Consider the following 26,963-nt stretch of genomic DNA (forward strand, 5'->3'; position numbering starts at 1 on the left):
ACGCGCAAGCGCACTAGTTAATAATTTAATACATATTTATCTCTCGAGAGAAATTTGGTTCCGCGAACATGGAGGCTTTGAAGAGGGCCGGCTAAAAAAAGAAAAAGAAAGCCGCCTGCTTCCCTTCGCTCGGTGCGGCTCGGAGGCCGGTACGGTTTGAAACGGAGAGGCAGGCTTTGGGGCCTAGGCGTTGTCATGACAACGGAAAGGGCCGTTGGAGTACGGAAGCCCCCCCCCCCGCGCGCAAAGATGGGGATTTAGTAGTTTTTATTAATTTAGTTATATTTTATGCGCCACCGTTTTCTCCGTGGACTTCCAGAAGGCGCAGTTTCCCCCCCTCCCCGTTTTATCCTCGCAGCAGCCCTGCGAGGTAGGCCGGGCTGAGAGGGGGGGTGGCTGGCTACTCCCCCTGCTCAGGTCGCCCAAGTGAATTGTGCAGCTGGGGGCGGGCGGGTTGAAGCCTGGCCGCCGTGGAAGCGCCCGGGTTGGGGCGGAGCTGGGGGAGCTGATGGGGTTGGGAGGGACCCCCAGGGGTCATCTAGCCCAACCCCCTGCGGCAGTATGTTTTTATATACAGTGGTACCTCGGGATACGTACGCTTCAGGTTACAGACTCCGCTAACCCAGAAATTGTGCTTCAGGTTAAGAACTTTGCTTCAGGATGAGAACAGAAATCGTGCTCTGGCGGCGCGGCGGCAGCGGGGGGGCCCCATTAGCTAAAGTGGTGCTTCAGGTTAAGAACCGTTTCAGGTTAAGAGCGGACCTCCGGAACGAATTAAGTACTTAACCCGAGGTACCACTGTACGCTGGAAGCCACCCAGAGTGACTGGGGCGACCCAGTCAGAGGAGTGCGGTGCAAATAAAATAATAATTATAATAATTATAGCACTGCAGGAAGGGTGGCCACTCAACCTCTTGTGTAAAATAACCCCAACAAAGGAGAGAGCCCACCGCTTTCTGCTATGGCAAGGGTGGAACTGCTGATGTGGGGGCAGAACGGCAAGGCGGACCTGGCAAGAGAGCCCTCTGGCTGGTTCAAGCCAATGGTCCATTTAGCCCTGTTTTCAAAGAGTGGGGCCCGACTGGATGACCCTTGCTTTCCCCAGCCAAAGTAATCTGTTCCACGGATTTCCTGGCTGGGAGCTTAGCCTCCTGTGTAAAAACTACATGTTGAAAGCAACACTGGTAACCGGTAGTGGGGAGACTCCATTGCCATTTAATAATAATAATAATAATAATAATAATAATAATAATAATAAATTTTATTTATATCCCGCCCTCCCCAGCCGAAGCCGGGCTCAGGGCGGCTAACAACAATAAAACAATACAAAAGTACAACACAAACAACACTCTAAAATCATTCATTATAAAATTAATTAAATTCAAGCCACTGGCCACCATTGGGCCAGAGCTCTGCGAAGATTGTCAAAGGAGGGAGTCAGGCTGTGCCCTGGCCAAAGGCCTGGCGGAACAGCTCTGTCTTGCAGGCCCTGCGGAAAGATGTCAAGTCCCGCAGGGCCCTAGTCTCTTGTGACAGAGTGTTCCACCAGGTCGGAGCCACAGCCGAAAAAGCCCTGGCTCTAGTTGAGGCCAGCCTAACTTCTCTGTGGCCTGGGACCTTCAAGATGTTTTTATTTGAAGACCGTAAGTTTCTCTGTGGGGCATACCAGGAGAGGCGGTCCCGTAGGTACGAGGGTCCTAGGCCGTATAGGGCTTTAAAGGTTAAAACCAGCACCTTAAACCTGATCCTGTACTCCACCGGGAGCCAGTGCAGTTGATATAGCACCGGATGAATGTGATCTCGCAGCGAAGGCCCCGTAAGGAGTCTCGCTGCAGCATTCTGCACCCGCTGGAGTTTCTGGGTCCAGTATATTGAGTAAAGCCTCTCGCACACAGATCCAAGATGGTCTTTGGGTTCATTAGATTCAAGGTCTTTGGGGGTGTATAGAGATGGTTTGCGGTAAGTATTTTCAGAAACTGGACAAAAATAGGAGGGAAATTTTTTCTTGGTGTACCTTTGTACAGTAGGAAAACAGGAAGCCTTGTTCAATGACACATTCCAGCCGGGCAAAAAACACTTGAGGATGCAAAGCAGGGCTGGGGAGACGGAATGGCCTCTGGAGAATTTTTTTTAAATTAAATTTTATTGAATAATACAAGGATATCAAAACAAATTTCAAACATGTCCATATAAACACGCTTATTTACATATTTCCCAAACGAGGACAATAGAAAAGGATAAAGAAAAAAGAAAAGACAAAAAAAGATACTTTCCATAAACCATAATACCAAATTTATACTTACACACATTACGAAATAAAAATCTTAGTTAAAATATTTTAAAAGACTTCCACCGCCTTCACCACATGTCTTTTGTTATCTAGTTCGCCTTTATCTCTGTTCTTCACTTCCTTCCCTTAAGTTCTTTCCTAATCGATTAAATCTTTGTATTCTTTATATTCGTCACAACCAAATTTTCATATTTGAACCCTGTTTATGTAAATATTCATCTAAACAATCCCACTGTTTCTGTACCATAGTTTTGGGTTTTTGCCTTATTAAGTCCGTCAATTTAGCTAACTTATTAACTTATTAAGTCCGTCAATTTAGCTAACTTATTAAGTCCGTCAATTTAGCTAACGCGGGTGGCGCTGTGGGTTAAACCTCAGCGCCTAGGACTTGCCGATCGCATGGTCGGCGGTTCGAATCCCCATGACAAGGTGAGCTCCCGTTGCTCGGTCCCAGCGCCTGCCAACCTAGCAGTTTGAAAGCACCCCCGGGTACAAGTAGATAGATAAATAGGGACCGCTTACTAGCGGGAAGGTAAACGGCGTTTCCGTGTGCGGCTCTGGCTTGCAAGAGTAGCTTTGTCACGCTGACCACGTGACCCGGAAGTGTCTGCAGACAGCGCTGGCCCTTGGCCTCTTGAGTGAGATGGGCGCACAACCCTAGAGTCTGGCAAGACTGGCCCGTACGGGCAGGGGTACCTTTACCTTTAGGTATTCACATAGTCTCTTTTTGTTAGAATGTTATTTCCTGTCCAATGGCTGTCTATCAATATTCTCGCTGCTGTTGTTGCGTATAAAAATATACTGATTTTGTCTTTAGGGATATCTTTACTCAAGATTCCTAATAAGTATGCATCTGCCCTTTTGCTGTGTGAAACCTTTATCAATTTTTTAATCTCTTCATGAATCATATCCCCAAAAGGGTATAGGGTACCCTTCATCCTATTGCATCTCCAACATTTGTTACTGTTTGTTCTACATGAACTACATGAAGATCCGCCACAGATGGTATTTGGCTCCAGATAGATTATCAAAAATGAATAGAACGAACAGCCTCTGGAGAATCTTGAGGGCCGGCTAGAGAGGACCACATTTTGCTTTCCATCCTGAGGTTCCTAATGTCTCCCTGCATGCTTCCTTTCTAGACCTCACCCTGACTGGCTGGATTTTGCCCACTGAACAGCGTGGGCAGCCATGGCTGGCGTAAGCAACATGGGCGACTCTGGCCTGTCCCGCATGAGCATCGCCTCCCAGTTCTTTGCCGGGGAGGAGACGTCTGGCATAGACACCATGACTACCTCGGAGAGGGTAAGATTCCCAGGATCTGGGTCTACCATATTTTTCGCTCTATAGGACGCACCCGAGCAAAGGACGCACCTAGTTTTTAGAGGAGGAAAACAAGTAAAAAATATTCTGAATCAAATCAGTGTCGGGGCTGAAGGGGGAAGCCTGGGGTTTGCCCATAAAGCCCCGGCATCCCCAAGCTAGAACAGCGAGACGCTGCGCAGCGCTCCGTCTCACTGTTCTGGCTTCGGGGACAGCCTTTCAAGCTTCCGCAGGGCAGCGGGGTGTGCACCGACCCCTCTTGCTCTCCAGGCTTCAGCGAAAGCAACTCCTAGCCTCCGGAGCGTGGAGGGAGCGCTCCCTCTGCACTTTGGAGGCTTCGCATTGCTTTCGCTGAAGCCAAGGAGCCTGCATTCGCTCCATAGGACGCACCAACATTTCCCCTTCATTTTTGGAGGGGAAAACGTGCATCCTATAGAGCGAAAAATACGGTAAATGTGGATAGGTTATGATAAGCAGTTTCCAAGAACATTTTCTGAAAAGCTTTCTTTCCCTTCCTTTTCAAAAAACAGGTGGTGGATTTGCTAAATCAAGCTGCCTTAATCAGCAACGATTCCAAAATCACAATCCTCAAACAGGTGAGTGGCATCGCTGCCTTTGCATTGATAAGATCTTAGGTGTAAACCGGGAACGCTTTGTGGTTAAACGGTCTTGTTTCCACAGGGCCACGTGTACCTGGGCTGTCTTAAGACCTGTAGGTTCACGTGAGGCTAACAAACTAGAAAGAGTATTGAAATATACTTCCCAGTTCCAGGACCTGCATGACCTAACCTTGGTCTGCGAATGACTGGCAGTAATGATTCTCAGAAAATAGTCCATATCCTGTCTAGTGGGGGCTGGGGGTGGAGTTAGGTGGGACGAAAGAAATAAATTTCTGTGTGATCCGCTCATGTCCTTCTACAGTTGTAGCCAAGTGAGTCAGCTCCTCCTCCCTTGAAACCTCTTAAGATCAGGAGCCCCACAACCGACGTTACTTTCCATTAAACTCGCCATCTTGTAAAAATGACGATGTTGTGTGCAAGGTGGCCTTAAACAGATGTTATCCTCAAGTATATGTGTTTTATGTGCAGTTGCATACTGAACACTTTGGAACATGGTTTGTGCTGGGAGTGGGAGGGAAGTGTTTCTGAATTCAGGATCTGATGAGTTAATCTGCCTCTGCCTAGTTAGGGGCTCTATCTGTAAAATTCCCCACCTCTCTTCCAAGATGACTGTTGGGAAGAGGAGTTGTGTGGGTCTGGCTGGTAAGATTTAGTGCAGGCGTAGGCAAACTCTGCCCTCCAGATGTTTTGGGGCTACAACTCCCATCATCCCTAGCTAACAGGACCAGTGGTCAGGGATGATGGGAATTGTAGTCTCAAAACATCTGGAGGGTGGGGTTTGCCAATACCTGATTTAGTGACTGGCAAGTAGGGAGTCATCTGATCGCCTGATGATACACCATAAGCTTTCTCCTGGTTTACCTTCTCTACTTGGCTATATTACCTATTTGTTTTGTTTCCCAGGTCCAGGAATTGATTATAAACAAAGATCCCACACTGTTGGATAATTTCCTAGATGTGAGTATTGCTTGTGCTAGAAACAGCCTTCCCTCCACCACCTCTGCTGTCCATGGACTTGGAACAGCCACTGCTGATCTTGCTTGGTTCTGTTCCATGTGTGTTCTGTTCTGGCTTGGCCCAGCTCAAAAGCGGGCGGGGCTTTTCGGCCTGTTGTTGGCAGGCCTGAGAGACAGGTGGTCGCCTCTGACCTTTTCCTTATCCTTGCACTGCAGGAGATCATTGCTTTCCAGGCAGACAAATCTGTTGAGGTTCGGAAGTTTGTCATCGGGTTCATAGAGGAAGCCTGGTAAGTCAGATGTTGTTATGCCATCCTAGCAATCGGCATCCCCTTAGCTGTTTCTGCGGGTCTTTGGGGTATGTGTGTATATTGCCCATCCCAGGGAAGTTTTTAGTGTGTGATTGTGGCGATCACACAGGGTCCCCGGACATTTAATGGTCTATTGATCCCTGTGCCACCACTGTGCTCGCTTCCCCGCTGTCACCAACCAGTTACTCTCTGGTAAAACACCGAGTCCAGACAGTTGTTAAAAGTGAACCAAAAAAGAAAACAAGTTTATTTTACAAACATTAACAAGTTTATGGTTTCTCAGATAATATTCCTGTCAGTATCTTAACTTTAGTTTCTTTACTGGCCTATACCTTCTAACTTCAGACGGTCTTCTCAACTCCTCTAACTCCTCTAAAAAAATCCTCTGTGCTTAAACCTTATACACAGTTAACTCTGCCCCTTGGGTTTCCATTGGTTAGTCATTTTACAATTAGTTAACCCTTTCCTTATGAACCCAGTATGATGTCACACAGCTAGGAGGGCAAACGCCACAGTGATGTTGTATTGTGCTTTTCCTATTTTTTGTTGTGAGCTGCCCAGAATGGCTGGGGCAACCCAGTCAGATGGGCAGCATATATATCTAGAATGAGAGGGTTTGTACCACGGCTGACTAATAGACCCCTGCGTGGTCCCATTTCTTTCATTGCTTCCTTTTTCTCCCAAACTGCTGCCTCTCGCCTCCAGCAAACGGGACACCGAGCTGCTGCTCAAGCTTATTGCCAACCTCAACATGCTGTTGAGGGATGAGAACGTCAATGTGGTGAAGAAAGCCATCCTCGCCATGACTCAGTTGTATAAGGTGGCGCTGCAGGTGAGCTGCTCCCCTGGGGTGGGAATGGGGGCAGCTGCCCCCTTTGCCTGCCTGGTCCCTGCCTCTTGTTTTCTGCCTGTCTCTCTCTCAAACCTGAGGCTGCTAATAATGCTCCCTGCCAACAGTGGATGGTGAAATCCAGAGTGATCAACGACATGCAGGAGGCCTGCTGGGAGATGGTGTCCGCCATGGCCAGTGAAATCATCCAGCTGCTGGACTCGGACAACGACGGCATACGCACCCACGCCATCAAGTTCGTGGAGGCGCTGATCATCACCCTCTCTCCCCGGATGCCGGAGTCGGAGGTGCCCAAGCGCCACGAGAACGACATCAGCCTCGACCGGGTCCCTGAGGACCACCCCTACATCAAATACAGTAAGCGGGTGTATGGCTCCCCTTTATCACACACACAGCCCAACAAGACAACGACAAAAATCCACCAACAGCATACGAATCAGTATGGCTAACCTGATCCAAAACATTCACCCACCCCACTCGCACATGGAAACATTTTGTTGTTGTTGTTGTTGTTTAGTCATTTAGTCGTGTCCGACTCTTCGTGACCCCTTGGACCAGAGCACGCCAGGCACTCCTGTCTTCCACTGCCTCCCGCAGTTTGGTCAAACTCATGCTGGTAGCTTTGAGAACACTGTCCCACCATCTCGTCCTCTGTCGTCCCCTTCTCCTTGTGCCCTCCATCTTTCCCAACATCAGGGTCTTTTCCAGGGAGTCTTCTCTTCTCATGAGGTGGCCAAAGCATTGGAGCCTCAGCTTCAGGATCTGTCCTTCCAGTGAGCACTCAGGGCTGATTTCTTTCAGAATGGAGAGGTTTGATCTTCTTGCAGTCCATGGGACTCTCAAGAGTATCCTCCAGCACCAGAATTCAAAAGCATCAATTCTTCGGCGATCAGCCTCAGCTCTCACTTCCATACATCACTGCTGGGAAAACCATAGCTTTTACTATACGGACCTTTGTTGGCAAGGTGATGTCTCTACTTTTTAAAACATGAAAACATAGACCACCACAAATGAACAGCCACACCCTAGGCCAACCCCAGCCTCTCTCACCACCAAAGGAACACAAGTGAATAGCAGAGAACCTGCACAAGTGATGCTGACAAAAAAACCCCATGTATGTTAAGTATAATAGAAACATTGCCACCCGACCCCACCCATCTCCCCCCTCCCCCTCTTTCCCCCTTTTCTTCCTAATGTCTCAACAAATGAAACTGATTTGTAAAAATGTTACATGGGGGGGGGGGGAATAATATGAGAAAGAGACATTGCACACACTTTTGTAAGTCAAGAAAATCTTTAATTAAAAATATATATATATTTACAGTAAGCCGGTGAAGCCAAGGGAGGCGGCAGGGCTCCTGGGAAAACAGTCCTGGTTTGGACTAACAATAAGGATGGATAAGTGCAGAGCCCAGGAAGGGGTATCAGGTGTCTTGGTCATCCTGGGAAGGGACCAAACATTGCCTGCTCCAACCCTTTGATCACAAATGTCTGCTCCGAGCCCCCTCCTGTCTCGCCTGGGTCATCTGCTGCAGGTGCAACATGGCAAGGTGCTTGCAAAGGTGGCGGCAGCTGCAGAATGCATTGAGATCGCTACCAGCCTTTCCTCACAGCTGCTTTTTGCCTCTCCCTCTCAGACGTTCTGTGGGAAGAAGGGAAGACAGCGCTGGACCAGCTGTTGAAGTTCATGGTCCACCCAGCCATCTCCAGCATCAACCTGACCGCCGCGCTGGGCTCCTTGGCCTCCATCGCCCGCCAGCGGCCCATGTTCATGTCAGAGGTGATCCAGGCCTATGAGACACTGCACGGTAAGCCTGCCAAGCTCACAGTATCTGGGACACCGTATGTATACCTATTAAGATCGATCTGGTCTTCATTATTGGGGCTGCCCTAGTCTTTTAAAAAAATCAGAAATCTTCCAGTCACCTTGAGGTGTTCCCTAAAGACGTGTAGTGATGGCGCCAGGTGTGCCTCTCTGGGGAGAACATTCCACAAACAGGGAGCCACCTCTCGTTGCAACCCTCTGAACCTCTCTGGGGTGCAGGGCCTCAGGCGACAAGCGCTGGGACTGGGTGAGTTCATACGGGGGAGAGGTGATGTTATAAGTTTGTGGGTCGTAGATCCTTTGACCCACGTGAGTCTGCTGCAACAGCCCTGCAATAAATTTGATTTATTGCCACTCCGACAAACTCCAGTGGTGCCCACACGCTTCCACTCACGCACTGCCACGCTTCTCAGTTGCCGGATAATAGCAGAGTTCACACGCAGCGTAAAATGGCTTGTCTGTGTCAACGTGGTGTCTTCAATAACTCAGCTCGACACCAGTGCTTCTATTCTAACCCTCTTTATTTAGAAGCATTCACAACAGAAAAGAAAAACCTACAGAATCTAGCTGCATGCTTGCAGCTTTCTGTCTCTAACAAAAACGAAACTACCTTGCTCACATTCTCAGACAGACTGCTCTCCAGAGAGAGCTCAGCCCCCACAGAGCTGATCAAAGGAAAATGCCCGGGTCATGTGGGCAATGCACCCAGTGCATCAGAAAGCTTCCTGGAGTGTTAACTCTTGGCTGTCCAGAACCACAACAGGTGATCCTTAAGGCATTGAGGTCCTCAGCTGTTTGGACATACAGTGGAACCTCAGGTTACAGACGCTTCAGGTTACAGACTCCGCTAACCCAGAAATATTACCTCGGGTTAAGAACTTTGCTTCAGGATGAGAACAGAAATCGTGCTCCAGCGGTGCAGCGGCAGCAGGAGGCCCCGTTAGCTAAAGTGGTGCTTCAGGTTAAGAACAGTTTCAGGTTAAGAACAGACCTCCAGAACTAATTAAGTTCTTAACCCGAGGTACCACTGTATAGGCTTAATCAGCTAAATTAAGCGGGCCCAGTGGTGAGATGCTGTAGAAGTGGGAACAGAAGGAGGCTGCATATTTCATATTTCCACTCTATCTCATAGGATGTTCCTCTTTGGGCCCGGGATCTGGGTTCCTCTCTAATGTTGTCGCTTGCTTGACTCGTTTCCTCTGCCCTCCTGCCGACAGCCAACCTCCCCCCGACGCTGGCCAAGTCCCAGGTGAGCAGCGTGCGGAAGAACCTCAAGCTGCACCTGTTGAGCGTCCTCAAGCACCCGGCCTCCGTGGAGTTCCAGGCCCAGATCACCACCCTGCTGATGGACCTGGGCACGCAGCAGGCCGAGATCACCCGCAACATGCCTAACCTGAAGGAGCTCCGCAAGCGCCCGCGGGATGATAGCGACCCTGCCATGAAGAAGATGAAGATGGGTGAGCGGGCAAAGGAGGGGCAGGAGTGGTCCGTGGGGAGGGACAGGCTCTTCTCCAAACGCTGTGATGATCCACCAACCGTGCAGCACCTGCCCACCACATAAAACACACTTCTCTTTCTCTGCTGCAGAGCCAAATCTTGGGGAGGATGATGAGGATAAAGACCTGGAGCAGGTGGCAGCCCCAGTCCCCAAGCCCTCCATCCAAGTCAGCACACAGTCGGACACGGACATCACCGCTGAGTTTCTACAGCCCCTTCTGACTCCAGATAACGTGGCCAACCTGGTAGGTTTAGCTGGCGAAAGTGGCCCTTGGCTGCTCCTCGCTTGAGTGCCGGGAAGGGAGAACCTTTTGCCAAGGGGTCTAGAAAGCAGACAGGATGGCAGGAGACACAACCTCAGCTTGACCGAAGGGTGATCATTCTGGAAAAGCCGGAGAGGCACATGTCCCTTTGCATAAAGTTAGCCTGGTGCGCCCCATCATTGTGAAAGCTGGATGAGTGGAGGTGTAGAAGAAGAAGAAGAAGAGTTTGGACTTGATATCCCGCCTTTCACTCCCTTTAAGGAGTCTCAAAGCAGCTAACATTCTCCTTTCTCTTCCTGCCCCACAACAAACACTCTGTGAGGTGAGTGGGGCTGAGAGACTTCAGAGAAGTGTGACTGGCCCAAGGTCACCCAGCAGCTGCATGTGGAGGAGCGGAGACGTGAACCCGGTTCCCCAGATTACGAGACTACCGCTCTTAACCACTACACCACACTGGCTCTCTGCCCTAAAATCTTGTAGGGCAAGATTGGCTTTTTCTTAGGAACAGAAGTGTTTTCCTGCTTGTCTGTGGCACGCCAGGCCCTCTCACCAGCTTTCTGCCCCCCAGGTGCTCATCAGCATGGTGTACCTGCCTGAAAACATGCCTGCTTCCTTCCAAGCCACCTATACCCCAGTGGAATCTGCTGGCACTGAGGTCCAGATCAAGCACCTTGCCCGCCTCATGGCCACCCAGATGACGGCAGCTGGGCTAGGGCCAGGTAAGCCCCTAAGAGGGACTCTGGGGGAGTTGCTAAGAACTTCTAGCACGGATGGTCCCAATCTCTGGGTGTTTGAGCAATACAGTGGTCTTTGTATTTGCAAAGGTTTTGCTTTGTTTTTGCATGGGCCCATAAAGAAAAAGTAACTGGATGCATGTTTTGTGGGTGTGATTTTGCCAACTGTTTCATAGACGCAGCTGAATGGATTTAAATTAGGGGTGGGGGAGTCTTCCTTTCCCTCATGGGCACCCAAAGCAGGCAGAATAAAGCCTTCTATAGCAGGCTTCACTCCATCCACACAAACGCCAGAGTTTTCAGACATCCTGCAAACAAGAGACAATTGTCACAGTGCAAGGACACATTCCAGCCAGGCAAAAGCACTCTGGGACGGCTTGGGGCCTGGGGAGAAGGTGTGGCTTCAGAAGAGTCTTGTGAGCTAGACGAAGAGGGCTGCTTTTGACTCTGGGACTGAAGTTCCTCAGAATGCTTGTTATTGAGGCTGTCATACATGGTTACCAAGCCCAAACAATAAAACTGAGCCACGTACTGAGGTTTCAGGTATATGTTTAGGGAAGCTTATAATGTTTGCTGCATTACTTTATTTTAATATTGTGTTGGAAGCTGCCCAGAGTGGCTGGGGAAAGCCAGCCGGATGGGCGGGGTATAATTATTTATTTATTTATTTATTTATTTATTTATTTATTTATTACTATTATTACACATTTGCAGCACTGTATTTCAGTTTTTGCTATTTATTTGTTTAAGGGGTCTGGGAGCGGTCTCTCTCTACCTATAAGACAGAAGTTTAAAAAGTCACAAGTTAGGGGCAGAGGATGAAGTGGGTTTTGCCAGATGATTAATTCCCTCTCCCTTTCTCCTGCAGGTGTGGAGCAAACCAAGCAGGTCAAGGAGTCGCTGAAAGAAGAGAAATTGCTCAAACCGGAAAGCGTGCTGATCAAGCGGCGCTTCTCTGCTCTTAATACAGGCCAGGCCATTTCTGTGTTGGGAGCCCAGGGCTCTGTCCCCTCCACTGAGTCTGGGGTGCCGCAGACCAAGCGGCGCCCAGAACCAATCATCCCTTCCACTCAGCCCAGGTGAGAGCAACACCTCTTTGTCCTTTGTGGTTGGGGGGGGGGTGTTCAGTTAAACAACAATTAACAGGCAGCTCGTGAGACAAATGATAAACACCATTTGGAAAAGGGCCAAACACAGAACATAAAATGAATGTATATGGGTTTATCAAGGTTGCAGCATGGTCCTAAAGTTATGAGACTATCTAGTTATAGATAAGTCTACGAAAACGGGAGACCTGTCAGAAAAGGTTGGGATGATTTCTTCCCATTCACCTCGGCTGTCATATCCTTCCTCGTCTATCTAGATTGTAAGCCCTGTGGGGACCAGGAACTGGCCTCTCGCTTTGACTCTATTTAAAAGCACCCTGTATGTGGATGGAGCTACATAGAAAACTAATGTAACCTCTCTGACTGGTGGCCACTGTGGTCTCCCTGCTGCTCTCCTGGGCTGGTTGTATGCAAGAAGGCATGTGCTTGGAGCAACCAGCTCTTGCAGGAACAGTCTCCTTTTTTGCAAATCCCTTCCCGAATGGCCGCTCAGCTTCTGTTTCCAGCTGCTGGAAGATCCCCCGCTTTCATGAACTTGTGTCCTTACCCTATTTCCAATTCCCCTGCATAATTGCAAAGGTTTTCCCCAAATCCTTGCAAAGAAGACATGGGGCACTGGTTGGATAAAGCACCCTCTTCGCTTCAGCTTCTTCTCTGCCTGCCCTTCAGAGGCTGATGTGTTTTCCTTTCTCCCCCCTTCTTCTTCCCAGGTTGGCCGGTGCCACCGGCCGTAAGAAGATTTTCCGCCTGAGCGACGTGATCAAGCCTCTCACGGACGTGCAGATGGACAAGCTGAAGCTGGCGGCCGTGAAGCGGATCCTGCGCTCCGAGAAGGCCGTGGCCTGCAGCGGGGCTGCCCACGTAAGTGTCTCCCTTGTCGCGGTGGGATCCTGGTTGGGTCCGGCATCTCCACCTCACCTTCGCCATCTTCCTTCTTTCGCAGGCCCGGGTGAAGATCCTCTCTTCTCTGGTGACCCAGTTCGAGCTCCCTCTCAAGAGCGAAGTCCTGACCTTCATCCTGGACGACATCCGCAACCGCCTGGACCTCGCCTTCGCCTGGTTGTACCAGGAATACAATGCCTACCTGAGCCAATACCCCTCTGGCTCGCTCGACAACTACGACGAGTGTCTCATCGGCTTGCTCTCCGGTCTGCAGGAGAAGCCGGACCAAAAAGATGGGTGGGTACTTGGGGCCTTGTAGAGGTGTGTGGCGGGGTGAGGTTCAGGGACACAAAACCTCCCCTTTGATTATTTGATCCCCCCTTTAGCCCCATGGCTGACAGGCATTTTGAGAGCAAGATGGGTAAGCTACTAAACGCACCCCAATATAAGCTATGGTGACCCAAGTAAAGTCCCCCCCAAAAGAATATTTCAAAGCATTTATCACCATAAACATTACTTTAATATAAAAATTTTCTTCTTGACTTCCCACCCCTCCTTTCCTAATTTTTTTTTTACTCCTTTTTATTAGGTGTTTTCTAACGCATATATTTTTATTATCTAAACCCTGCTACCATTAAAACTTTCGTTAATCTACTGCTTATATTTCAAATCCTGCCCTTGGCTTCCTAGGTTGGTGATATTTTGATAGGTAATCCATCAGGGCTCTCTTTTCCTCCTTAGACACTTCGTCATTATGTCCTCTTAGTTTTGGCAGTTAATGTTACCATTTCAGCATATTCCATCAGTTTCATAAGCCATCCCTCCTTAGTTGGTAGTCCTTTCTGTTTCCACTTCTGTGCATACAAAGTTCACCCAAGGTAAAACTCAGTGGTGCCACTTCTGAATAATAATAACAAATTTTATTATTTGTACCCCACCCATCTGACTGGGTTACCCCAGGCACTCTGAGCTGCTTCCAACACAATATGAAAACACAATAAAACACCCAGCATTAAAAACTTCCCTGCCTGCAGGTTTCTTCTTAATGTTATGTAGCCGCTTGTCTCCTTGACATCTTAACAGTTAAATTAGCACCGTCTCCGTGCTGGGGACTGGAGAGGGAAGCGGAGCCTTTTGGCTCAGTCCTTGCCCCACAGCTCCTACAAGACAGGCCTGTGGCCAGAAATTCCTTACGGTTGCGGAATATTCTGGTGGAGCCAGTGAAACACAGAAGAACTTGAAACATCAAAATCTGCTCTTTTAAATCAGGGCTTGTTCAAAGAACCAATTCTCTCGTACAAGTTTTAATCAATTTCTAATATGCAGAGGAATAAAATTAGGCTAGAGAAGGGGGGAAAGCATGCATGCTTTGTTCTGAGATGGAGCCCGTTGGCATGGCAGCTTTTTAGAAGAGGCCTGGACTGAGCAGGGGGAAACATATGTTTTATGTTCTTCCTTTTTGAAAATGGTTATTTTAGGGCTTCCATTAAAAAAACCAAAACCAAATCCTGCTGCCTGATATTGTTTAGGAGTATCTGTTAGAGGGGACTTTTACTCAAATAAGGATGCTATCATAAAACCTGAAAAGTGGGAAGAACTGGAGGTTCTTGCTGTCCTCCATCCTTTTCTGGTTCTGGCCCTTGGAAAGCTTTCCCGAGGGGACCACAGGACTGTAAAGGTCACCAACTTAAAATGTTGCATCCCTAATTATAAAAGAATAAAGTTATTTCTGATTATTTTTTTCTAAGCTCCTGGCTGTGACCAAGGCTTTTTCTGTTGCTGTTTTGCCTCACACAGGATCTTTACCAAGGTGGTACTTGAGGCCCCACTGATCACCGAGAGTGCCCTGGAAGTGATTCGGAAGTACTGCGAAGATGAGGTGCGTCCCTAATCAGATACCAGCTGGGGTTCATCTTAGAGCTCCCTCCATAGCCTTACAAGGTTGCAGGGAAGGAAACTCTGGCCAGCATAATATGCTTGACACATTTTAGGGCAATTAAAAAAGGCATTCCTACCAGTAATCCTACCCCAAACTCGAAGAAATGCAGTGAAACTTCTGTGACCTACAAAAAATAGGCTGCTGGAATGGCTGTCCTCCTTCTAACTCGCTCCTGTTTCACAAAAGCATCCCTGCAAAGTTGTCCAAAGGTTGGCACATAGTTATGGCTTGTTGGAAACAGCGTGCGGGTTGTCCCCCACCCCACCCCCCGGCCACAATTTAAAAGTTTAAACATTTTACACTGTTACTCTTTCCCCCAAACTGACAGCCTCCCTGGGAATCTGTTCCGGGAGTCCGTTTGACTCCCGGAACTGTTTGAAAACCAAGGTGCGGCTTCCTATTGGCGGCAGGAGCTTCCTGCACTCAATCAGAAGCTGCGTAAGCTGTGTTGTATGTTAGACTTCCAAAAAACATTCGCAAACCAGAACACTTCCGGGTTTGCGGTGTCCGGGAGCCGATTTGTTTGGGAGCCAAGCCATTCGACAACCAAGGTACCACTGTACACACACACACAAACACACACACTGCCTAAAACATTAACTGCACATGCTCTGAGCTTCTTTTGCAACTCTCCTACAGAGCCGGACATACCTGGGCATGTCAACGCTTCGGGACCTGATCTTCAAGCGCCCGTCGAGGCAGTTCCAGTATCTGCATGTTCTCTTGGATCTCAGCTCCCACGAGAAGGACAAGGTGAGCCTTGAGCCTGTCTCTCTGGTGCTGTGGTGTGGTCCGAGCAATGCAGCTGAAATAAGCTTGCAAGTCGCTCCTAACTGACCAGGGTGCCTGCAGGACTGCCTGCTCTTACATGAACCTGCCTAGCTACTAAGATCACCCTCAAAGGCATGGCTCTGTGTCCTCCTGCTTATACGAAGTAAGCTGGGTGGTGACTGGAGGGCCTTTTCAGCTGTGGCACCTTGACTTTGGAACCTCTTGAAGAGATGGCCTGGCGCCACCTTTATTATCACTTTGGTTCCTGCCGAAAGAAGAGACTGGGGTGGGGTGGGGTAAGAGGTTAATCTAGCCCAGCATCACGTATTTGTTGACATTTCCATTCCACCTTAAGGAACAAACATGGGATTGTTACATGTCACATGTCTGTTTACATTCCAGTACAGTATGCTGGGAACTTCCATTGTGTATAGCTTTTGCTTTTAGCTGCTGTCTCTGAGACAACATGAGAGATAGACGACATGTTTCTTTGTCCTGATTTATGATTAATAAATCTGTAGTTGTAGTATGCTTCCACAAGCCTCACACCTATTCTGTGTGCGCAGTTCGATCTGCTGATAGTGTGCCCTGGCTCTCAAGCCCGGATCGCTGATTTACATCAGAGCAGAGGCCGATGGGTCTTCACAGTGGGGCGGCTGGAAGGAGACGACCCAGCCAGGGCTAGCCAGCTGGCCTCCCGGCCCTCTGCATGTCGACAGTCCTCACAGTGACCAATGAGATGCACCTGGGAAACACGCAAGCAGGACACCAGTGCAACAGGCCTTTTAAATTTTGTTGCACGCTGGAATATGTAACTGCTTGCTGTGATTTGTTGAATGGATTTTACAATGGTGTTATGGTCATCTGGGAGTGGACCAGTGCTGGGCAACAGAGAGTGGACTTGGTGGTACTTTAAACCTCTTTGGGGGCATTGTGCCCTTAGAAAAAGGCTACATTCCTAGCTGATCAAGGAGACTGAGAGCCTTGGTGATGCCTGTACATTTTCTGTCTCCAACCCTCTTAAAATTCTTTTGCTTTTGCTCTCCTTTTGGGGAATGTCTGCTCTGGAACTTGCTCACAGTGGGAACAAGAACCAAAGAACACTAGGGCTCATCCAGGCTTCCTTTTGTGCTGCATTTCTAGGCACCAGTCCATACTTTAAAGCATCATGTCAGAGTGCTCTCTGCCGCACCCTTTCTCTGCAAAAACCTGCTCTTTACCATTGAATCAGAGCAAAAGGCAATCTGCAGAAAACCCGAGTTGCTCTTTGTTCCTGTTCAGCACGAAAGAGTAGCTTTTTGCAGCGAAAGTCCCCGGGGGCGGGGCAGAAAGTAAGTGTGGAAGAGCCCTTAAAAATAATCGCAAATTTGAAGTTGGTTTTTTAAAAATCCTTGGGATTCCTGAAGCTTGCTAATGCACTGTCAAACGACCCATCTTTTGCCACCCATCTCAGGTTCGCCAGCAAGCGCTGCTATTCATCAAGCGGATGTACGAGAAGGACCAGCTGCGGGAATATGTGGAGAAGTTTGCACTGAATTACTTGCAGCTCCTGGTCCACCCCAATCCTCCCTCTGTTCTCTTTGGCGCAGACAAAGACACAGGTAACTGGGCTGCACCAGATCCAGTTGTGTCCGTGAGCAGGTGGCTTGGCCAAAAAATAATGGTAGAGGTGGAAAAATCCCCATCGCCACTTAGAAACTGCTCACTCATGTGAAACTGCTTCCTGTATGGAGCCTTCACTGTGAGGCAAAACAGTGCATGTGTTGTGAACCTCTGGGATAGTTCAGTCTGTAGAGCACGAGACCCTTGATCTCAGGGTTGTGGGTTCGAGTCCCGCGTTGGGCAAAGATTCCTGGTTGTAGGTGGTTGGACTAGATGACCCTGGTGTTTCCTTCCAACTCTACAGTTCTCTGGTTATATATGTGACGGGTGATGGCGTTCGCTTTCCCCCGTGCTCAAATGGCGTCCCATGTAAAATAAGCTTTTCTAGGTTTATGGCTTTCCCCCTTTTAAGTTAAACTTATACAACAGGAACTCCAAAAGGAGATCTTTCCCGTTTCACAGCTCCATTTCCCTAGTTGTGGTGAATGGCAAGGAGCCTGTCCCTGTGGCATCTGACACTGCATAATCCTTGGCGCCTGGTCTCTTTCTTCCCAACCCTCTTTTTGCCTTGCAGAGGTGGCTGCTCCCTGGACAGAAGAGACCATCAAGCAATGCCTCTATCTCTACTTGGCTCTCCTTCCCCAGAACCACAAACTGATCCATGAACTGGCGTCTGTTTATACGGAGGCCATTGCCGACATCAAGCGGACTGTCCTCAGGGTTATTGAGCAGCCTGTGAGTCGGCTAGAGGGGGTACTGGGTGCTCCACCACAGGGGCGAACGAAGGCCTCGTGACACCTGGGGTGGCAAACCGCTATGTACGGCACACGTGTGTCGTCGTTATGTACAGCGCATGAATGTGATGCCACACATGCGCTGTACATAGCGGTTTGCCACCGGCGCCGGGATCCTCTGCTCGCGACTTCAGCCACGAACAGCGGATGCTCCACGTGCAACTGCACAATGGCTGCTCACGCCACTGCGAGCCGCCACAGGGTGCTTTCTTGTCGCCCCCCAGACATGGCACCTCCCCCCCCCCCGTTGCGACGCCACTGGTCCACCATCATTCTTTATACTGTATTGGCCTGAATATGAGCCACGCCCACAAATATGCTGCACCTTTAAAATTTGGCAGCTTGGGAACTGCGCACAGGACGGGTGCCATTGTCCCACACTCCGGGCTGCTCTCGGGGGAGGGGGAGCCGCGCCACTTTGCCGGCGGCCTTCCCCCCTTCATTCTGACAGCTCAGGGGAGGCTTGGGAGCGGCAGGCAGGCTGGGTGCCGTGGCCCCGCGCTCCTTCCCTCCCCACGCTCCTGGGCTGCTTCCTGGGAGAGGAGAGCCGCACCGCTTTGCCAGCGGCATAAGGTCGCGAATATAAACCGCACTTTAACTTTTCACGATCAGAATTTGGAAAAAAGAAAGTGTGGCTTATATTCGGGCCAATACAGTAGATGGCTCTCCTTTCCTCACATTCTCATCCCTCACCCCTCCCCAAAAACCATCCTGTCGTTTATCTTTTCCTATCGCTTCCAGATCCGTGGGATGGGGATGAATTCCCGGGAGCTGCTCAAGCTGGTTAAAAACTGCCCCAAAGGTGCAGAGACCCTGGTGACCCGCTGCCTGCACAGCCTAACGGACAAAGGTACAGTTACTTCAGCGTTTATATTTAGGTGCTGTCCAATACAAAGGCCTCGCGGTGGCTCATGGCAACTCCACACAAGTAGTTGCTTCTGATAAATGCTGTGGAACTGGGATACAGGCTATGCAAAGCAGTCCAAGCTTGAGAGCTGCTGTTCAGTCACACAATCTAATGTGATTTTCTCCTCTTAGTTCCCCCCTCTCCGGAGCTTGTGAAGCGAGTTCGAGATCTGTACAACAAGAGGCTCCCGGATGTCCGGTTCCTTATCCCTGTCCTCAATGGTTTGGAGAAGGTACTTTCTGAGGCTCAGATGGAGGCTTGCTGATGATCTGCAATACTCCTCCCCCCTGCCCCCTTTCCCTGCCAATATTATCTTGGTCTTAAGCCTTTTTAGTTGACATTTTCAATAGGCAGGTTATTTGGAACTTGGCTCAGGAATTCAAAGAAACCTCCCAATTAAATGCAGTTTCGAAAAGCCTAGCCTGCCATCTGGATTCAAAATGGCGTGCCATTGTATCCAGACACAGAAGAAAATCTGCTTCTTGATTTTGGGAGCCTCCATGGGAAATTGGGCACGATATCTCAAGAGGTGTCCAAGCACATAGCAGACAAACAACTTCCCTAAAAGTACGGTAGATGGAGAGACAGCCAACACATGTCGGGATTTAAAACAGCTCTTCCTTCTTACCAATGTGTGCACTTTAGTGAATCCAGTGCAGACTTAAAAGTTGGTGGAACAGAAGTTGGGGAAGCGAGGATTGTGCAAATAAGAGAGCTTATAGGTTTACAGTTAAGTCTCCTCTCCCTTGGGTGCCGATGTGGAGGAGTTAATCCAGGGGGAAGACCTGGGGATTGAGAAGAGGCTTAAAGGACGAGAGGGAGCCCTGCTTGAGTGACAGAGATGAGGGGAGCAGTGGGGAAGATGGCACAAGGATGGGAGTAAGGGAAGAGGACCCCGGAGATTAGCAATGGAGGAGACAGATTCTGTGTGCTCTCTAGCGATTTGCAGGAAGGATTCCATGTTCCCGCTGCTTCCATTAAGTATCCCTAAGTATGCCCCTTCTCTGTTTGTGGTGCTTCATACCCGATTGGGGGGCAGGGCTCTCCTCTGGGGGTGTGGTCAAGTGTGATGTGCATTCTTGCATTTCCTTTCCAGAAAGAGGTCATCCAGGCCTTGCCGAAGCTCATCAAGCTGAATCCCATTGTTGTGAAGGAGGTTTTCAACCGCCTGTTGGGAACGCAACACGGTAGGGATCCTGGCCACATGGGAACCTTGAGTTTTCCGTGGCTTCTGGCGGGTCTGCTCAAAAGGGTGTCCCGAGGCTGTGGGGAGAGAGGTTTGCTTGGTTTGGAAGGGATCAGCGGACTCGCTGGCTTTACCGTCTGCTCCGTCAATGGCTGATCTCTTCATTGGCATTGATTCCGACAGGTGAAGGCAACTCTGCAGTTTCTCCTCTAAATCCTGGGGAGTTGTTGATTGCCCTCCACAACATCGACTCCACCAAGTGTGACATGAAGTCCATCATCAAAGGTAAGGGAGAATTCAGTTGCTTGTTTAGAATCCTCCTAGCATTTCTCCAGTTCTTCTGTGTTCAGTATTTTGGGCTGCCATGGCTGCAAAAAAACACCCCACCCTTTCAAGACACATAGGTTAAATTTCCCCATTACATTTTTCCATTTTTGAAATTACAGTGGTACCTCTGGTTGTGAACGGGATCCGTTCCGGAGGCCCGTTTGCAACCTGAAAAGAACGCAACCCGCATCTGCGCACATGTGGGTTGCGATCTGCTGCTTCTGCGCATGCGCATGATGCCATGTTGTGCGTCTGCGCATGCGCGAGCGACGATACCCCAGAAGTAACCCTTTCTGGTACTTCTGGGTCGCTGTGGGACGCAACCTGAAAATGCACAACCTGAAGCAAATGTAGCATGAAGTATGACTGTACATCTATAGAGGAAATTCATACACTTGAACTGGCTGTGAGTGCTGGAGTTTATTTAGTATCCCAATCCTGTACAGTGGTACCTCCGGTTGCGAATGGGATCCATTCCGGAAGTCTGGCCACATCCCGAGGAATTCACAACCGGAGGTGCTGCTTCTGCGCATGTGGCGAAACCCGGAAAAATACTTCCGGGTTTGCCGCATTCACATCCTGAGAGATATGCAACCAGACGTGTGCGTATCTAGAGGTACCACTGTACATCTATTTGGAAGTATTGAGCCCTGCTTCTCCCCCTAAGCAGATGTGGGGAACCTTTGGTCCTCTAGATGTTGCTGAACTATAATTCCCATTTCTTGCTTGCTGGGGCTCATGGGAACTGTAGTTCAGCAACACCTGCAGAGCCAAAGGCTTCCCCACTCCTGTCGTAAAAGAATGGGCAGCTTCTGACCTCTGGTGCTCCCCTGCCCCTGTCCCTTTTACCTTGTGGCAGCTGCTCTGAGTTTTCTGCAGCAGCAGTTGCAGCAGCTGATCTTCTCCATTTCCCTGCTTGCAGCCACCAACATGTGCTTTGCTGAGCGCAACGTGTACACCTCTGAGGTGCTGGCCGTGGTGATGCAGCAGCTCATGGAGCAAAACCCGCTGCCCATGCTCCTTATGCGGACCGTGATCCAGTCACTGACGATGTACCCACGCCTGGGCGGCTTTGTCATGAACATCCTCTCCCGACTCATCTTGAAGCAGGTGAGAAGTGTCAGGAGTTCAGCCTACACTCGAGTAGGACCTTGACAGAGACACATGCCCAACTGGCATGTTCCCTCCCTCCTGGTCGATAGTTCGGGAGCTTCAAAAGCTTTCTTCTGCCCAAACATCACAGCGACCGATGCCAACCGACACCGGCACACTTGGGGATCTGCAGAGTTTGCACATCATGCGTAACAGACCTCAGCAACTCAGCATTTTGGCTAATCTATTTACATATAAACCACACACGGAGCACTGCAACATGGCTCCCTCTCTCTCTAGCATCAGACAGCAAAAAGAAAAAGAACAAAGGACAATAGTCACAGTAATACAAACATCCTGTCTCCGTCACTTCCCACTCTGTGGAGTCAAAAAATATACCATCATGTGAAAGACAACAATCCCATGACTGCAATCATGGAGCAGGAATTCTAACAAGAAGGACGTGGGGGAGACCTGCCTTTGTCCTCTGCAGCCAGGTTGCCGTCGTCCTTTGCTCCTTGCACTCATTGCTGCAGAGGGCAGCACTTCTGGGCAACGCGGCCAGCCTTCTAAGGGAACTGCTTCAGTGGATTCACTCTGTTGGGGGCAGAGGGAGGTCTCTTCCTGCGTGGCTGACTCTTTGCCAACCCGCAAAACCAAGAATATCTTCCGAGGGTGGGAGGAACAGCCCAGCACACAAGATATTGTAAGAAGGAGGCCAGTGGCCTGTCAAGTCGGGCATCCTGTTCTCACAGTGGTCAGCTAGATGCCTGTTGGAAACCCACAAGCAGGACCCAAGAACAGGATCCCCTCCTGCGGCTTCTTTGTTGTTTAGTCATGTCCGACTCTTCGTGATCCCCTGGACCAGAGCACGCCAGGCACTCCTGTCTTCCACTGCCTCCCGCAGTTTGGTCAAACTCATGCTGGTAGCTTCGAGAACACTGTCCAACCATCTCATCCTCTGTCGTCCCCTTCTCCTTGTGCCCTCCATCTTTCCCAGCATCAGGGTCTTTTCCAGGGAGTCTTCTCTTCTCATGAGGTGGCCAAAGTCTTGGAGCCTCAGCTTCAGGATCTGTCCTTCCAGTGAGCACTCAAGGCTGATTTCCCTAAGAATGGAGAGGTTTTATCTTCTTGCAGTCCATGGGACTCTCAAGAGTCTTCTCCAGCACCATAATTCATAATGCAACTTCTAGCAGCTGGTATTCAGAAGCATTGCTGCCTCTCAGCCTTGTGGCTAGTAGCCATTGTTAGCCATTGTCCAGTTCTCTTCTAAAGCGACCCAGGTTGGTAGCTATCACTGCCTCCTGTGGGAGGGAGTTCCATAGATTTACTGCGGTGCATGAATAATAATGGGACGCGGGTGGCGCTGTGGGGTAAACCACAGAGCCTAGGACTTGCCAATCAGAAGGTCGGCGGTTCGAATCCCCGCGACGGGGTGAGCTCCCGTTGCTCAGTCCCTGCTCCTGCCAACCTAGCAGTTCGAAAGCATGTCAAAGTGCAAGTAGATAACTAGGTACCACTCCAGCGGGAAGGTAAACGGCGTTTCCGTGCACTGCTCTGGTTCGCCAGAAGCGGCTTAGTCATGCTGGCCACATGACCTGGAAGCTGTATGCCTGCTCCTTCAGCCAATAAAGCGAGATGAGCGCCGCAACCCCAGAGTCGCCCACGACTGGACCTAACGGTCAGGGGTCCCTATACCTTTTTATGAATAATAGTAGTAGTAGTAGTAGTAGCAGCAGTAGTAGTAGTAATTTATTATTTATACTCCGCCCATCTGGGTGGTTTCCAACCAAACAATACACACACAATACAGCAATAAACATTAAAAACTTCCCTAAACTAAGAGCTTTCTTTTGTCAGTCCTGAATCTTCCACCGATTAGCTTCATAGCATGTCCATGAGTTCTAGTGTTATAAGAGGGAGAACAACTTGAGTAGCAAAGGACACTGCTATAGATGGCTTTTTTAAAAGATTGGACAGACTCATGCAGCGTAGGCCTGTGGGTGCCCACGATGATGAGAAATGCAACCTCTGTGTACAGGTGCCTTCTATACCTCTGCATACTGGTTGGCCTATAGGGGAAGTCCAGTGCTTTCATGCCTGGCTTGTGACCCGTCCAGAGGCATCTGGCTGGTGGCCAGTTCAGCCTGATGAACCATAGGCCACTGGGGTGAGGCACAGAGCAGGCTCTGGCTGCTGGTGCCGCATTTTAACTCTTTCCCTTCCTTCCCAGGTGTGGAAGTACCCCAAGGTCTGGGAGGGCTTCATCAAGTGCTGCCAGCGGACCAAGCCCCAGTCCTTCCAAGTCATCCTCCAGTTGCCTCCTCAGCAGCTCACCGCCGTCTTTGAGAAGTGCCCAGAGCTGCGGGAGCCTCTGCTGGCCCATGTCCGCTCCTTCACCCCGCATCAGGTACTGCCCCAAACAAAGCTGCAGTTGCAGAGCAGATGGTCCTGCAGCGAGCTGGGGGAGAGGTTATTCGAGTCAAAACAAAATTCAGGGTGCCTTTTTAAATCAAGGTTCGCAGTTTGAAGGGCATTGTTTAAAGCGGAGCTTTCCAAACTTTTCAGGTTGCTGACACACTTTTTAGACATGCCTCATTTTGTGACATATTCAGATTTACTAGCAAATCGCAGTTACAGGTAGGTAGCCGTGTTGGTCTGCCGTAGTCGGAACAAAATAATTTTTTTAAAAAATTCCTTCCAGTAGCACCTTAGAGACCAACTAAGTTGGTTATTGGTATGAGCTTTCGTGTGCATGCACACAATATCTGAAGAAGTGTGCATGCACACGAAAGCTCATACCAATAACAAACGTATATTGAATACAATATCTGAAGAAGTGTGCATGCACACGAAAGCTCATACCAATAACAAACGTAGTTGGTCTCTGAGGTGCTGCTGGTAGCAAATCGGAGGTTAAACTAACCCCTTTCCAGCCCCAGGAGGAGCACGGGGAGCGTTCGCATGACACACTGCAGCCAACACATTAATGTGTCACGACACACAGTTTGGAAAGCTCTGATTTAAAGAATCCTAAGAGGTAACTTGTTGGTTCATTTTACTGTATTATATTCATATCCCACTTTTAGCTAGGATTGGCTCCCAAAGCAGCCCACGATTAAAAACCCACTGAAAGGCATGGTATATTAAGATACACAGAGACATTTATTACGGTCTTTTGGTTCCTGCTCCTTGTCTGTGCTAGGCTCTCCCCTGGACAGGCACTGCTGAAGACAAAGATCCCACACATGCAGACCTTTCCTATCTAAATCAGGGCTGGGGAGCCTGTGGCCCTCCAGATGTTGTTGGACTACAACTCCCATCACCCCAGACCATTGGGCACCCTGGCTGGAGATGAAGGGAGCTGGTGTCAGAAAGGGAGGGGCTCCCCAGCCCTGGTCTAAAGAGTGGGGCATGGCAGACCTAGAAGTCCTACTTGAAACTCAGTCCTTACAGGTTGGGATAGGTCAGAAGACACAAGAAAACCCAGTACTACATCAGTAATACTCACATGCACACATCTCCAGTCCAGAACAGTAATTTTAAATAAGACCACAAAGTCTAAAACAGGTTTTCTTGCAAAGCCTACTAATGAACTTCTGTTCAACCAACCCAGTAGGATTTTAACCAAGACAGGGTATGTGTGAAAGTATCAGAGAGAATACTGTTTGAGAGAATACTTTCAAATGCAATGATTGGCACACATCTGGATGAGGCACCCCCTCTGCTTTTTCTCCACCAGCAAGCTCATGTTCCCAATTCCACCATGGCCATCCTAGAAGCCAGCAACAAGCAAGACCTTGAAGGGAAGGAGTTGCAGCCTCTGGAGGAGGCGAGGGGCTCAGCCCCGCCCAGGACCAAGGAGCTGAGAAGAGAGAAAGAGGTCAGAGCACACGGTGGGCAGGGAGGAGGCAGCGTTCATAGCATTGAACAAATGCGGGTTTTGCCAGGTTACATGCATAGCGAGCATTCAGTGTTGGGAACGCCAGAAACGGAGGGTGGGGAGAAGGGAACTGTGAAGGACAATTCATCTGTCTTTGGATTTCTGTTTCTGTGACCTTCACAGTGAAACTTGGCAGTTGGTCCCACTGTGTTCAGTAGGGCTTACGCTCCTATGTGAGCATATATAGGAGCGCAGCTTGAGTGGGTGATGGTAGGAGGGGCAAAGCACTGTGGAGAGACTCGAAAGGGCCTTGGAGGGTAGAGAGAACCACTTCAATGATGTCCAGAGTTTGCAAATGGGAGCAAAAGTGCAATGCTTTTTATTTTTGCAAGCCTGCAGCACTGCAGATATGGGATCACAATGTTTGGAGACAGCGCAGCTTAGCCCAAACTCAGAGACCTTAATGCAAACAAGTTTTGCATAGTGTTTTTTTATTTCTGCATGTTTTGGAACACTTTCACAGAAGGGAAGCCAGGCTACCTTGCTTCCCCGTATTAGATCTAGAAATGGAGGCCCAGCGTGGGGAGGGAGGGATTCACCACAGAACAGTGTTGGGAATTGGGACCCAGTGCCAGGAGCATGGTGCGCTCATTCCCCCCCCCCCAACTAGAAAGGGGTTGAAAAAGGAGTGGACACTTTGCAGGGCCTAATGCAGCTCAATGCCAATCCTAGGAAGAAATGGAGCCTCAGCCTCTCCTGCCTCGCGTGTCCCAGGATATGATTGCCCTGCGCTTGGCGCAGGAGAAGGCCCTCAAGCGCCAGCTGGAAGAGGAGCAGAAACTGAAGCAGCAGCAGCAGCCTCCCCGCCCGGCAGCCCCCCAGACCCCACTCCCTTCCGAGGAATCTGTGGACTTGCAGGAGGAGGTGCCTGAAGCGGAGACTCCCACCATCTTCATCAGCATGCAGGAGGAAGACGAGAGCTTTGGAGGAGACAGCTCCCAGCTGGATTCCAGCTTAGAGGGCCCCTGGCCACCCAAGGTACCGCAACTTTCTTTTTTGCTTGTCAGTGAAGTGGCCATCAAGCCTCCTGTAGTTCCACCTATGAAAGCACCTCGGCTGTGTCTTGGATTTCTGTCATTCCCTGCCGAGAGGATTATAGACGCAGCGCAAGCTGCCGAAACCGTATCTGGTTCAGGCAGGCATCCACTTGAAAGCAGGATTAATTTCCGAAGACAGCAGTCTTTGACACAAGTGATGTTGAGCTTCTCTGCCTTTCGAGTTCTGAGAGGAGCCAGGCAGCGCTTGGCTCTTCTGCACACTGATGGTGGTTTCTTGGTCTCTTCCCCAGGAGCTGCAGAGCAAGGAAGGAGCAGCCAGCAGTAGCAGCAGTAGTAGCAGCAGCAGCAGCAGTAGCAGTAGTAGTAGCAGCAGCAGCGGCAGCTCGGATGAGGGATCCTCAAGCAAGCCGCCCACAGCCAAGCAAGCCACCCTCTCCCTCGAGGAAGAGGAGCCGGCCGCAGACGGTGGGGCACCACCTCCTGCCCCCTCCGCTGCTCTGGCTGCAAACTCTCCCAGCCCAGCAGAGGAGCTGCCGGACCCCGTTGTGGAGCAAGAGGAAAAAGCAGACAGCTGATGATTCAGGAAAAGAAGATTGGGGGGAAAGGGGTTAATTGGGAAAGGAACCAGGAAAATAAGAATAAAGTCGATTAGATTTCTAAATAAAGAATCTTGGGTCTCAACTGCTTTTCTGTCTGTACTGGAGTGGTTTTTTTTTATCCTGCTGGCGTAAAGTGGGGTGGCGTAGT

At 49.7% G+C, this 26,963-nt stretch overlaps 1 protein-coding gene across 2 annotated transcripts; it reads left to right on the forward strand.

The window, feature by feature from the left end:
* Nucleotides 1-26,902, forward strand: SYMPK (symplekin scaffold protein). 2 transcript variants are annotated; one of them, XM_053401825.1, is made up of 27 exons: nt 1-24; nt 3,433-3,595; nt 4,144-4,209; nt 5,137-5,190; nt 5,406-5,479; nt 6,206-6,332; nt 6,458-6,707; nt 7,988-8,158; nt 9,393-9,632; nt 9,763-9,917; nt 10,504-10,654; nt 11,538-11,748; nt 12,486-12,636; nt 12,719-12,954; nt 14,455-14,536; nt 15,236-15,349; nt 16,821-16,968; nt 17,544-17,704; nt 18,505-18,613; nt 18,802-18,902; nt 19,767-19,857; nt 20,040-20,141; nt 21,106-21,293; nt 23,509-23,685; nt 25,018-25,158; nt 25,891-26,196; nt 26,507-26,902. In XM_053401825.1, the coding sequence occupies exons 2-27, from the start codon at nt 3,482-3,484 to the stop codon at nt 26,789-26,791; spliced, it is 4,005 nt and encodes a 1,334-aa protein (XP_053257800.1). In that variant the 5' UTR covers nt 1-24; nt 3,433-3,481; the 3' UTR covers nt 26,792-26,902. The 2 variants fall into 2 exon arrangements, with proteins under 2 accessions (XP_053257800.1, XP_053257799.1); XM_053401824.1 differs by lacking the exon at nt 1-24 and adding an exon at nt 31-149.
* Nucleotides 26,903-26,963: the final 61 nt, after the last annotated feature.

This window comes from Podarcis raffonei, chromosome 8, assembly GCF_027172205.1.
Source record: "Podarcis raffonei isolate rPodRaf1 chromosome 8, rPodRaf1.pri, whole genome shotgun sequence".
Classification (NCBI taxonomy): domain Eukaryota; kingdom Metazoa; phylum Chordata; class Lepidosauria; order Squamata; family Lacertidae; genus Podarcis; species Podarcis raffonei.